General features: G+C 44.3%; 1 protein-coding gene across 1 annotated transcript; it reads right to left on the bottom strand.

The window, feature by feature from the left end:
• Nucleotides 1–680: 680 nt before the first annotated feature.
• On the bottom strand, nucleotides 681–13,303 carry mex3a (mex-3 RNA binding family member A). The gene is made up of 2 exons (XM_049582841.1): nucleotides 12,788–13,303; nucleotides 681–9,513 (listed from the first exon to the last, which is right to left on the bottom strand). Exons 1-2 carry the CDS (start codon nucleotides 13,206–13,208, stop codon nucleotides 8,360–8,362), a joined length of 1,575 nt encoding a protein of 524 aa, XP_049438798.1. The 5' UTR covers nucleotides 13,209–13,303; the 3' UTR covers nucleotides 681–8,359.
• Between the last annotated feature and the right edge of the window lie 499 nt (nucleotides 13,304–13,802).

The following is a 13,802-nucleotide window of genomic DNA, read 5'->3' on the forward strand; positions in this document are numbered from 1 at the left end:
AATATTGCTTCAGGTTAAAGTGGGAAGAAGCAGTGGGTTTATCGGGCTAAGCTGGGTGAAGTGGAGGCTGCGGAGGAAACACCGGGATGGGTTAACGTCCGGAGCTTGAGCAGCCTGCGAGCCAGGCGGGCAGCCTGGCGGGCTCTAGCACACTCAGCTAGAGCCATTGCTGGATCCTGGCTAGTGCTAACGTTCCTCCTCTTCTCTGTGAGTGAGAGTGATGTTTTAGCCCGCGAGCCAGCTGCCCGCTAGGCTAAAACATCGCTCTCACTCACGGAGAAGAGGAGGAACGTTAGCGTTAGCTCCCAGTATTAGCACTAGCCGAGTCGGCTGCCACCGGCTACTGGAGTAACTTACAGCTATGGAGCGCTTCTACCAGCTCCTCTAGTCACTGAGCCTCGCCTCCAGCTCAGCAACTATATTACATTTATTACAGGTGCCATCATCATTGAAGTAGGCAGGGGAATAGCTAAACACAGCAGAGACCGAGACATCGCTAGACGAGGCGGGTGGGGGGTGGGGGGTGGAGAGCAGAAGTAGAGGGAGGAGTGGCTCATGACACTTTGTTTTGGTCTACAGGCAGTGCACAACAGCAAACCTAGCGGTGAAACGATTTCGCTTTTTGCCCCTTTAAGGATCAATTGAGCCGTGAAAACTTCACTCAAAAAAAATGCACTTGGTTTCAATTGGAGATCATTTCATTTTTGTTTTATTAGAAACATTTACAATACATCTTGAATCTTGGAAAAATAACAAAGAACCAGAACTAACATGGCGCAGATACAATAATAATAATAAAAATGTCTCCAAAAAATGTAATTCACAAAAAAACATGTGCTATAACAAATAAACCTGCAATATCACATGCCTTGTTGGGGCATGGCATACTGTAACAGAGTTCAAAGACTTCTTTTTTTTTTCTTTTTTTTTATTCCATCCATCAAAGTTGACGGTCAGCCACAGAGGGCCACATTGGCAACCCTCTTTCACTGTTCACAGAGAAACCAGAAACTAACGCCAGCTGATGCCGGCCCAAAAACTAATGCACTACGACCACTATTAGACCGGTATGAAACACCTCTACTGTGCTGGAAAAATTGGAAACGCTACCAAAGACAAACTGTCAGACTGTTTTGGCCTCTTCGGAAAAGGTTGCGAGTTTCACCAGCGAGCGTCACTTCAGCCCCCATCTTTAACGTGCAGCAGAAAATGTGCCATTGTAGTGTCTTTGTCAAGTTTCTCTCATCTGTATCAACTCTTACACAAACTAGGAACTTCAAGTTAATTCATGTGAGGTGCGAACAGTCTTTCATCACTAACAGGTAACTGAGAGTATAAAATCCAACTCTGGTGTGGGGACTGAAATGGCCTCTTTACCTGGCTCCAAACTCTTGTCAACTTTCCAGTTTCCAAAGAGACTCCAACTATGAAAATCTACAGAGGAGAAACAGCCCAGGTGCCCTGATGTTCAAGGATAACAAAGGACCTGCACCGTTCCTCCTGTCTAAGTGACCATACAACATACATGCAAGCTAGTACGGTAATGAACCTGTTGTGTGTAAATGTGTGCATCTAGTTACATAAATCTACTACACAGTGCGCTGTTGTCCTCTCCTAGATGCCTCCGCTCAATTTGCACTCTTCACCTAATTAACACATTAGGGAAAGTCTCTCATAAAGGCTGATTATGCTCTGTCACTATTGATCACAAACTGTCCGCGTAGTAGATGCAGAAAATGTATGAATGAAAGTGTGTACAAGTTATGTGTGGCCCCTTTGGCGGGGGGGGGGAGCCACAGCTGCCTCATTCATTCCAAGCATTGCAGTCGTAACATGTTTTTTATGTTTTGATAAGTAAAAGCGAGTTTAGATTACAGAGGAAATGAGTTATGCGTTTCAGTCAGTAACATGGGGTTAGTTGAAGGGGGAAAGGGGGTTACAGCAAGCAGCACTGCACAAAGAATGCTGATGCAGGAAAAATATATAATTGAGGCACAAAATTGATGCTCTGTGACTAAAATATCTCCAAATTCTAAAAAATATTATATTATTTTCTGTAATTATTCCATTGTGAATGCACTGATGTTGAAGTGGTGCACGTCTGAAGTTAAAATTTCAGCTATGGGGACCACTCGTTCCATGTACGTCATTTTCCATGAGGTACGTGGACAAGGCGAGCGCCCACAACTTTCATAAATAAAACTTCTAAACTTCTTTTCTCATTTTACTTATTAGTAGAAACTGACCTCCCTGTGTTTAGAAATATATTAACTTCTTGTAATTTTAATTAAAAAACAAAATGTCTTGAGGTTACTCATAAATATGTTGCTTCATTTTTTAACTTCTCATAAATAACATCCAGATACTGACTTTTTTTTTCCTCTGCTTTCTATGAAATAATAACCCATGTTAGCAAAATAGATTTGAGAAACTGTAATATGTTTTTTTTTATTCATTTTAAGTTACTTTCTATAAATGTATGTGGAAGAACTCAAATATAGTCTACGCTGAAAACCTGTCGCAAATTCTTTCCAAAAAAAAAATTAAAAATTAAAAAAACAAACAAAAAACTTAAAGCTCACTTGTAAATTGACAAAACAATAAGCATAAGGAGTGCATTGAGTTGAGTGGTCTTTTTTTTTTCCTTTTTTTTCCGTTTTTTGTTTTTTACATTCAAATGCATTACTTGCTCAATGTGTGATTTAGACAGGTTGGTACAATTGCTTAAGTGCATCCATTGAAAATAAGGATTTCCTATCACTCCTTAAAAGGGATTCTACATAAATGCATAAAGACCTTTTCATATCAAGAGAAGAAAAACATCAACAGTTTCTACCATTACTATAATAGTAAGCTTAATACAATATTGTAAATAATACTAACAAGAACTTAATGAATCAAATGTCACTGCGAGTCACCCCACCCCTTTGTTGCTCCACTGAATTAAAAAAGTATCTCATACCGGGTGAGTTGGACAAATGAAACTTACACCATAGCATATTCTTAAGAATCATAATTAAACTTTATGTATCAATTAGTTAAACTACACGGTAAATATATGATTTTAAACCGATGTTCACTTTAAGGTCTTAAAGCTTTTTATATCAGGCTGATGAATTCTTTATGCGATCTTAACTTTTTTTCTCAGATAAATCTTACCTACTGTGCTATATCTCACTAACATGCAGTTAAACTTAAGGGTACAGTTAATGGCTCTCCAAACGATGAAACCACAGTGTTGTTTTGTCCACTGTCACCTTGTTTAGTCCTTAACAGTTAACTCTGAGGGGGGGGGGGTTAAAATTAGGAACGAAGCCTGAATTTCCACTGGCTTGTCATTGTCAACACAATTTTTTTTTAATTGCGTGGGCAGTCCATTTTTATCTGACTTTCTCCAGATCGGGCGACAAAGATTAAGACATTCCCTGGACTGTTCTTCTCCCATGAACCTAACCATGACAATAGAAAACTATTCAGCGGACGGTGTAAGTGCCAGGATGTGCTTTAAGCTGATCTCTTTGGGGAGAAGTAAGTCTGTTAACGGCGCCTCTGTAGTGTTAAACTAATCTTACAACACTGAAACATGATATGCCTTCATTTTGCAGATATCGATTGAGCGGCCTCTAAGACTTTTTGGGGCAAACAGAGTCTTAATAATCCTGATTTGATTAAACTCTAAAACCAATGCTGATTCTGACGCTAAAATAAGTTAACTGATAAGTTGTCCTCTCCTTGTGTTTTGTTCTTTGGCTACGTCTGACCTTTTCCTTTCAAAAACAATACAGATGAAAAAGTAGGTGCAAAACAAAATCTCAAATAGAGCCATGCCTGCTATGTAAACAGAAGTCATCTTAAGATATGCTATAAGTAACACGCCTGCCCCTGTGTGTAACTGAGAGAGGGTAAAGATGGACAACATGAGTGACTGGTGCATCATGATGTTGTCCTACCCTCCTCTTCCCTCTCACTGCTGTGTTGTTGTCTTTTTGACCAAAGCCTTCAAGACATCAGTCTGTCATAAGCAAAGTCACCAGCTCCTGCTTTTTAACAAACAGGACAGCCCTCTGTGCTTCCGCTCTGGTCTTGTTTGTTTGTTTACACTTGACTTTTACACTCACTTCTACAGCGCTATGAGATTTCCTCCAAGTTTATTTCAGTGCTACTCAGGAAAAAGGAATCCATAAGTTTTGTCTTGACCCACCCTGTGATCTGATTGATATTCAATGTAAAAAAAAAAATTAAAAAAAATTAAGCAATCACTTTAAGACCCTGATGAACACAACAAGAACAATTACTTATCCTGAAACTGTTACTAATTAATTATATCTCTGTTTCTACTCTGGCATGAATCCATAATGAATTTTAAGCAGATATGAGACAGAAATGCAGCGGTATTATCCTAATAATCAAGGTCAATTTCTGAATAGAATATTATTTAAAGAACTGACTAAGCAGGCTCCTCTGTTTATTGTCCCAGTATAGTCCTATTATTGCTTTTCATCCTAATATACATAGAAACAGATTTATTCATTAGGGGTTATTACACATACTATTCCTTCCAGTTTTATTTGAGATTGGATTTATACATCAGCGGCTTCATAAAAGGATATTCATTATTACAGTTTATAGTAGTGTCTGGTTAATTTCTTATCTATATATTTGGATGAAATACTAAGTTAATCAGTTTAAATAATATTTCTTAAATGTATGGATCTATCTAATATACTATTATAGTCAAAAAGGAGGATGGGACGCATATATAAAAGATTTACTCCCCCTAAAACTCAGAGACATTTCGACTTCCGTATGCTAAAACATTGACAATGACACCCTCAGCTTGTAAAAATAATCAAAACCTCACTTTAAGCGGGCCTTTGTCTGGATGTTCATAACTGATACACATACTGTATTTACATAGATGCTCAGAGTGCTTTCCCATAAAGTACAATACTCATTAACTCATACAGCGTCTAAACAGGGAGAATCTCCAATAAGCCCTCTCTTCATTAAACCAGTGCAACACTCAAACCAAGTCATCAGCATTGACTAAATGGACGAGAGGTCTCCCAAATTACCACTAGTACTACTGTAGTATTAAGAATAACAAGAACCACCATAATACAAAAAAATGATAGGGAATCCTTATGTGCATGTTTTTCAAATTCAATGAAATGTCTTTTCACCATCAGTGGTCGGTTTGGTATTAATCAGATGTTTTGTAATAAGGTGCTTTACTCTATATTTTAAGTAAAGTGTTTTAAGGGCCTAATTTCCTGAATCCCTCTAATCCCCACCCGAGCTGTTTGATTCACATTCTTTTCTCCAAAAATAAGTACTTTAAAACTTGTTTTGGGGGGAGGGGGGGCGGTACTATCAAAGGCCAAAGTTGCTACCTTGTATGCCAAAGTAATGGCAATCTTTCAATAAAAAACATTAAGGCAGAAAACAAAACAACAAAAAAATACTAAGTTCAAAGAACAGTGTCATACTGCCTTGAATTTGAAAGCTTAGGCCAAACCACTGTGCAATTTCTCCATCCATAAAAATCATAACTATTCTTTATTTTCTACATCTGATAGATATCAGGGTACTTTTTTGCAAGTACAGTGCTTTCCCTGCAGTCCACACCTAATGCGAGTGGTCTGCTTTACATGTTAGCTGTTTTTTTCTTTTTTTGTTGGAAAAAAAAAAAAGGAGGGGCCTTTGTGTCCTGAAAGACACAATCTGTAATTTTTCTTTTGAGACAGAAGCCGAGTTCTCCAATATAACACTCGAGAGGTTCCCTGTCATCACCACTGGCACACATGTGACAACAGCTCAAAACTCACTGCAGGACTTCAGTGATCAATACAATTGTGAGATCTGCACCATTTCTTTTTTTTCCTTTTTTTTTTGGAGCATACTTCTCTCTTTCTCTAGCCAAAATGAATCCCCCCCCCTCCTCCTCCTATCATTCAACAGCTTTAATCCCTACCCCCATCCGCTCTCCTCTAGCCCTCTGAAATCCCCAGGCTGGGGCTAAGGCAGACGCAGAGGGTGTGTAATTTGATTCAGCATGAGTGCTGGTTAAATGGGGCGTTTCCTCTGCTTTCCTGTCAATTACAATTGTCTGATTTCATTCTGGAAGCTCAAAGCGAAGAGGGGGGCTGCCATTGGCTGGAGCCCGGGTGTCCATAGTGAAGGGGCAGCTGCAGGATGTCCCATACAGTAGCGAGCTGACACGATCAGCACTGGCGCTGTCACACAAACAAGACCCCGTCCAAATTTTCAGGGCGGTGCTGTTGGGGAGTGGAGGGGGAGTTAATGCTGCACCCCGCATGATAGGATCACGCAATCTCTCTTTTGTAGGTGAGCGCGTACATTTTCAGAATTCAGAATGGGCATACGGGGATTTAGCGTTGAAAACAGGTAACTGGGGTATCCCCCGATAACTGTAGATAATTTATTTTGCTCCTAAGCCTCCCCTCATTTCACAGGCGCTGCCAAATTCAGCTAGTGTCTTTCAAATTTTGTGTGTGTGTGTGTGTGTTTTGGGACAAAGGAGGCCCCCCTCTCCTCAGTAGGGATAGCTCAGAGCAGCAGAAAAGGAGAGGAAAAAAGGGGGAGGAAGGGGCAAGAGGGAGTGGAAGGAGGGGGTCCTATTCGCCCAGCTGCATCCAGACCATCCAGCCCCCTCTGTGCTTGTAACAGCGGGGCGGGGCAGTAAGGGGCTCGCTGCGGGACCCCGTCGTACCACTCACACAGCTCCAGAGTCCCCACACGGTCCGCACCTGGACCAACCCATTTGCCTAATTATCAATGAGTAGATCCAGGCCGTGTCCGAGCGCTGTGCAGCCCACGCCGCTACCGGGCCCAGACAATACGCCCCACTCAGAGAGGCCTTAGAAAGCAAACGATCAAACTGTAAGCAGGGAGAGACATAAAAGCCACTCCCAAAGAAAAGAGAGAAAGAAAGGGGGCTAGGCGAGACCTCCAACTTGGGGTCACAGCTACAGTATGCCATGAAACACCTGCTCCTGTACAGCTTTGCTAATTACAGGGGAGACAGCTGGCCCCTCGGAGCTCGCACATAATGCTGTTAGTATTGGGGACGTGGAGTAAGGATTACTGATTTGGGACTCTGTATTTTACAGTGTCAACTATTTCAATCTGCTGCTGATTCAGGAAACATTTTACAGTTTTACTCGGCTTCTGTCCACGCACTAATTCTCCTCCTTATTTACAGTGCACACCTCAGAGAAATGCTTGTTGACTGGAGCTCTCACCGTGTCCTATATCGTTCAGCGACTGTGGCCAAATGACCACACAAGACAATAAAGCGCGGTTAAGGTGGCTTTGAAACAAGTCCATTGGGGAGACAGATATCGAGAACTAGCCAACTGGATGAATTCCAAGGCTTTCGGCCTCACAAATTAAATCAGTGCTTTAAGCCAACCGAGGAACCACATGCTTTTCAAGTGCCACGAGGAGCAAGCATTACTGAATCTTTTCAACAAACTGCAGTGGCCAAGGTGTAATCAATGGCTACTGGAAAGAAAAATTTTACTGACACTTCATACAACTTTCATCTATCTCTGTGAATGATGATACCAATAAAATGTAACCTTAAATAAATGATGTAATGTCCTTTTTTTAGCATCAATCTAGTTTATAAGACTTTAAGGTTTTATAATGAAATAAAGGGGGCTGTTTTGTTTTCTTGCAAAGACTAAAAGGCGTTGACAAGAACCAATATTCACATTTTCATTTAGCTGAAATTAATATCTATTTTGGACCTATTAATCACAGTAAAACTGAAAAGGCTGAATTCACCTTGACATCAGCTCCCGAAATTTCAAGGTTTGATTGAAAATCCTATTTTAGACCAAGATGATTGTAAGGTGCAATGAAAATTCTATTTTTTTTCCTCCTTCTAATAACAACATTGACTTTCTGGGTCAGTCAGGTGCAGATTGGGTACCTCAACAATCATCATCTTCCTTCCATATAAACCCACTTCATGGTAAAATAAAAAATTTTGAATAATAAAATGTTCACATTACTGTCTACCTCTGCCTACACTGTGATTCATGAATGAAAAACAGCAGCAGTCAAAAAACTGAAAATGCAAGGTACTATACTTCTCTTATAAACAAAACTTTTATAAAATATATATGCATATATATATATAAAAGAAAAACTTAAAAATATTTCTTATACTTTTTAGTAAAGCAAGCAGTGCCTTCTAAAATATCTGCTTGATTGTTTTTAAATTTTCTGAAAAACAAAAATGTGTATTATAATAATAATAATCATAATAACAGTAAATAATTATTGAACAAACACTGACAAAACTAATGATAAAAACTGATGTGGTTCCTTAAGAGAATATTCGGATGGCCTGTGTGACCTGGGTGTGGCACACTGGGCACTCCGGGTGGTTGAGCTCACAGATTCGGATGGCACACTCCATGCAGAAGAGGTTATGGCCACAGGGCACCAAGGCAGCCGTCACTTTGCTTTCAAAGCAGGTCATGCAGTCCCGCACAGTGGCCGGTGGCGAGTCCGGCACTGGCAGACGGCCTGGGAAGCCCTCGCCGGCTGAGGTGGGCTCACTGTGGGCGCGGCGGGCCTGGGCATGAGGTGAGCCAGATACGGGCACAATGCTGGTGACTGAGGAGTTGTTGGTACTTCCACCTCCGCAGGACTCGGGTAAACCAGGGGAGAGTCTGGTCAGGGGGAGTGGGAGGCCTCCAAAGCTCTTGGACCGCTGCTGGGCGTAGAAGGCCACCTGTTTGGGGTAGTCGGGGTCGCCCCAGCTCTGGGTGCCCTCAGATCCAAAATAAGAGCAAGGCTTCTCTCCGGAGCTGGAGAAGTTGCTCTTGTTGTAGATTCCCCCTCCCTCGCCTCCTCCTCCCCCTCCCCCTCCAACCATGGCATCAGAGAAGTTCTGGCGGTAGCTGCTGGTGAGAGGCTTGCGCTGGCCCCCCTGCAGCCCCCACACCTGCTGTAGCCGGCTCTCCAGACCACCGCTGCTGCCCGCTGGGCTGCTTCCACCATTCGGCCCCAGACAGTCATTCTCATTATTGTGGTCATGCAGGCCTCCTGTTCGGAAGGCGATGTGTGCTTCAATCTCCTCGCGGGCCCGCTCCGCGTTGCTCGGTGACCCTGTGATCTCAAAGACAGGGTCGCGGTCTCGACTGGGAGTGACGATGTAAGTGCAGGTTTGCTGCTGGATGCGCTTGATGGTGGAGCCTTTAGGCCCCACTACCAGCCCCACGACACGGTATGGCACTCTCACCTGAATGGTGGTCTGACCTGGCAAAGGTGTGGGCGGGGAGCCACTAAAGGACACCCCCAGCTTGTTGCGGGATGCCCGGAGCATGGAGAAGTGCTCTGCAGCAGAGATGATTTCACGGCGGGCCAGTGCAACATCCTCCTTCCGGCCAGTGATTAAGAACACGGGCTCCTCTCCTCTAACGGGGGTTTTGATGTAGGTGTTGGTCTTGGCCCGCAGGGCTTTGATCTTGCAACCTGCAGAGACACCAACATACATTTTGAAATAAGTAAATATGATGCACCAGTTAAATTTCGTGACTCACGAATCAACAGAGCGCACTTTGTTATCATCGTGACCTCACAGAAATCCCCCAAATTCATATTTATTCACCAATTATGACCAGTTCAACTTAATATGTTGCAGGTTTTTACTGGCACAGGATACAGAGTAATTACCATGATTCATGAGGTTTCCACCACTTAAGCATTAGTATACTCATTCAGTGCTCTTATTTATTAGCTCTAAATCAGACACACGTCTTGCTAAGAGATACATGGATGGCGCAGAGGTATTGGCCAGCGTAGACATGACTGTTTAGGGGGGCTGTAACAGCCGCAGCAGATGCAATCACTTCCTGACCTCTCCTTGAACTTGTGAGACAATTCAGTCAACCCACATGTCCTTTGTTTTCGGGCCATTTATTGCTCTACATCTGTCCTGTTTCTGATCAGAGTGTAATAGTTTACTCTATTAGCTGCTTTTAAGGCAGAGTCTCAGTGTGAGAGAGTGCAGGTTAATGTTATTTCATGACAAATTACCTGACATTGTAATGGGACGGAACAGGACATACAGTAAATCAGTAATTATTTAGGGAGGATTGTCAGGTACATTTAAGGTCAAGAGGAACATGGTAAGAGTCTGTTTATATAACACTCCATGAAGAATGCATCAAGCACCACTCGGGTCAGTTTTCATTCAGAAATTCAGGCAGCTCCCTCATTAAGACTTCCACATTTATTGACGACTTAAACGCGCCTCTCTCGTCTTGGGCCGTGTCTTAAAGAGACCGGCGTGTCTCTTTGGACAAACAAGAACCATCAGGCAATCTATTCAGTGAGCAAATCTCAGCTCATCTTACCAGACTCCAGGTGCTTCAGATCACACAGCACATCATCGCACTACCTATCTGAAAATCACAGCAGCAGGTATCAAAAGGTTCAAAGACACATTAACTTGAAGATGAATGTCGCTCTAATGCAACTAAATAGGCCCACTTTGTTCAGGAACACTTACTTCTCAGGAAGCAGAGGTACAGACAGTCGGATAGTGATGCTCTGAAGGGTTAGTACTGCTCATACCCTAAATCTGAAAATGCCCTTTGTGGCCATTTCCTGGTATTCGTCTGATAGATCTGTTCATGCCATGGGGGATCAAAGAGCAATTGCCAAATTCCTTTTCTCGAACTACATTGCACCTTTTAATTAGCCCAAATGAATGTCTCAATTAAAGAATTATCTGTAAACAAAATAGGCAAAGATTAATTAATAGCAACCAGGAATTATCTTCAAACTGTTGAACTGTGGTGTAAGAGGTGCCCGTGATTCAAAACAAAGCCACCCTTGATCTGAGGAGCTCCAGAGGAAGGCACAAGGGCATCCTCGGGGAACCAATGCCTGCGACTCTGATGGGAGAACACAATCACATCCAAAACCATTCTACAAGACAGGATGCTCCGTTTGCCAGATTCACCAGGCGGGCTGTGATGCACGGTGCCGAGGATGAGGAAAAGGGGGTGTGTACGTGGCGCCAACTAACGAAGGGCCTGAATCAAAAGCAGCACATCTCAAATCCCCCCAAATCAGCACTTCTTCCCCGGTCAAGGCAAGAGGGCCCTCTCGCTGCTCTTGTGCTCACTGGATCCACCCTCCAGCTGTCTTCGGTTACCCCATTAAAATTCAAAACTTACACTTCAGAGTAAAGAACAGGAGCCGCAATGGGAGACAAGGGGCACTTAGCAGCACAAACTAAACCCACGGTACCACAACAGTGGAGCAAGACAGGGGAGTATTGGTAAGAGAAAGAAAAAGAAGAAGAAGCCATTTCAACTCCTCTGAACGCCATGTGACATGATTCAAGACCTGTTTGTTTTCAAGATAAATGTGGATTTGCTGATGGCACCTTATCCACCCTGCAGTCTTTGTACTTCCCTCAGTCCAGCCCCCTATTTCTCCCTCTCCTGACAGGCAACCATGTGGTATTGAGAGTGTGCAGTGAAGTGGGGCTCATGAGGAGCCCCCTGCGTTGAGCTCCAAGGCGTGACTCCCATTCAGCTTTTAGATGCTACGCTGCCCTTCCGTCCCCCCTGTCCTTGTTTCCTCTGCCCCCTCTCACCCATGGGTTCATCACAACACTCAACAATGGGTGCAGCCACGAAAACACCACCACCACCACCACCAAGCAGGAGGAGAAACCTACTTCTGGGTTACTTCAGGCTTGTTAGCACACAAATATAGTGTTGGATATAGTGGGGGGAAAAAAATCACCTGATAAAATCTTTACAGCAAACAACTACAATTTTTATTTATTTATTTTTTTTTTATTTAAGGACTCCCACCTCCTGGTGCAACTTCTCGCTGAGTCACCCTTTAAGGCCATCCCGTGTGCCGAGCAGCAACACTGTCTTAATGCGCCCCTCCCCTCATCCCCCGACTTTCACACCTTTGTTTGACAGCTGCTGTCATTCAACTTCAGGTCTTTGTTCAATAAAAAACCTCCAACTGTAAGAAAAAAAAACCCCGGGCACAATCTGCAACGTGTCTGGAATTGAACTTTCCAACTCCCCTCATTTGAGCAAGGAAAAAAAAAAAACAAGTGGACCACGCTTGCTCTATTGTCCAATTGTGTCACTGGGGCAGTGCGCAACATAAACAACGAGCTGAATAAATTTGGAAAGAGGCACAACATCTCCCACCGCTGACACCAAATGTGTGTGTGTGGTTATTTTCTAAGCCCATCGATTCAAAGTGAAAGACATTCCTCTCCTCGCCAGCTGCACGTTGCCTTTTTGAACAGTCTGGCGCGTCTCAGACGACAAAGGAAGCAAGTGCTCTCCGTGCTCCAGTGTGTGTGTCTGTGCGCTGACATTGATGGCGTGGATGTAGAATAATTCGCCCAGGAGGGGACGGGGCTCTCTCGTTGCCTCCGTGCACACACACAAAAAAAATCACTCAAAAGCAAAATAAACACAAAGCAGCAGCGACCGACTTGTTTCAACGTACAAGTGTAACGATGAGTACACGGGAACTTGGTACATCGTAGCAGAAAAAGTGGGAGGCTGATGTCTCGGGGGAGTACAAAAAAAACACGCGAGCACACACACCACTCCCTTTTCTTTGTCAAATAACACCAGGTAACAGTTAGAGAACAAAAAACAAAGCACACAGGAAACCACGGCGGGGATAATGCAGCACTGTTTGTGGGATAAAAGCACAAGTTTGGAGGGAAATAATTTGCAAGCCAGCGGTTTACCTTGTCTCCCCACTATTTCGGCCACATGTTCAGAGCTGGGCACTGGGACGCATTCTGTTATGTTGCAGCCTCGTCCTTTCGTCTCACTTGAGGAGCTCTCGTACAGGGCGCACAACTTGCTTTTCCCTTGCAGGATCGCCGTGTCCCCGCCACCTCCGACGTTGTTCGTGTGGTTGTGGTGGTTGTTGTTATTGTTACTCCGGTCCTGTACTCCTGTTGTTGGGGCTCCGCCGCCGTCCTCGCCTTCCCCGAGCCCCAGCAGAGACAACTGGCCCAGCGCGACCCTGAGGGCACGGGAGTCGTCTTCCTCCTCGTCGGGCGGCACAAGGAGACCTTCGCCTCCGAAGCCGGAGCCGGCCAGATCCCCGGCATAGCCCCCATTTTTCTCCATGATCCCTGCTAGAACCAGCAGGCTAGGCATGGCTAACAAAAGAGTGTGTGAGACAAAGACAGGGGAAAGAGACTGGAGAAACAGCACCCGTGCCGCCTCCTCCTCGCCCCCTCCTCCTTCCAATTCCCCCCTTTGCGCTAGTCCCTCCCATAGACCGGCCCCCTCTCTCTCTATCCGCCAGACTTTCAGTACAGTAGTCTCTCTCCGAGCTCCAGGCAAACGGGACACAAGGCCGTCTGCACGATAGATGGGGCGGGCGATGTGTTGCTCCACCCAGTCTGGTTTACACAGCTCCCCTCCTCGCCGAGACAAAACGAGCCGCCCTCCCGTTGTACCATTCCGTCTCAGGTTCCCGAGCCTGTGGCATCCCAAATCAAGCTGCCTCCCCGTCACCTATAGAAAAGGAGCAAACACCTCATCGGTTCACCTCACCCGCACCGCACTCGTGTTAACGCAGACCTGCTCCCAGCTCCGCAGCTGCAGTGTAGCCTGAAAACCGCATTTCGGTGACTTATGTAAGATTAGCCATCCTGGATGTAAACAGTCGCGTATCAAAAGGTGCATGTACAGTGCGCACATGGTCGTCTGCTGCTGCTGCTGCTGCTGCTGAAAAGATGATGTCAA

The sequence above is a fragment of the Epinephelus fuscoguttatus genome, linkage group LG8 (genome assembly GCF_011397635.1).
Source record: "Epinephelus fuscoguttatus linkage group LG8, E.fuscoguttatus.final_Chr_v1".
NCBI lineage: Eukaryota > Metazoa > Chordata > Actinopteri > Perciformes > Serranidae > Epinephelus > Epinephelus fuscoguttatus.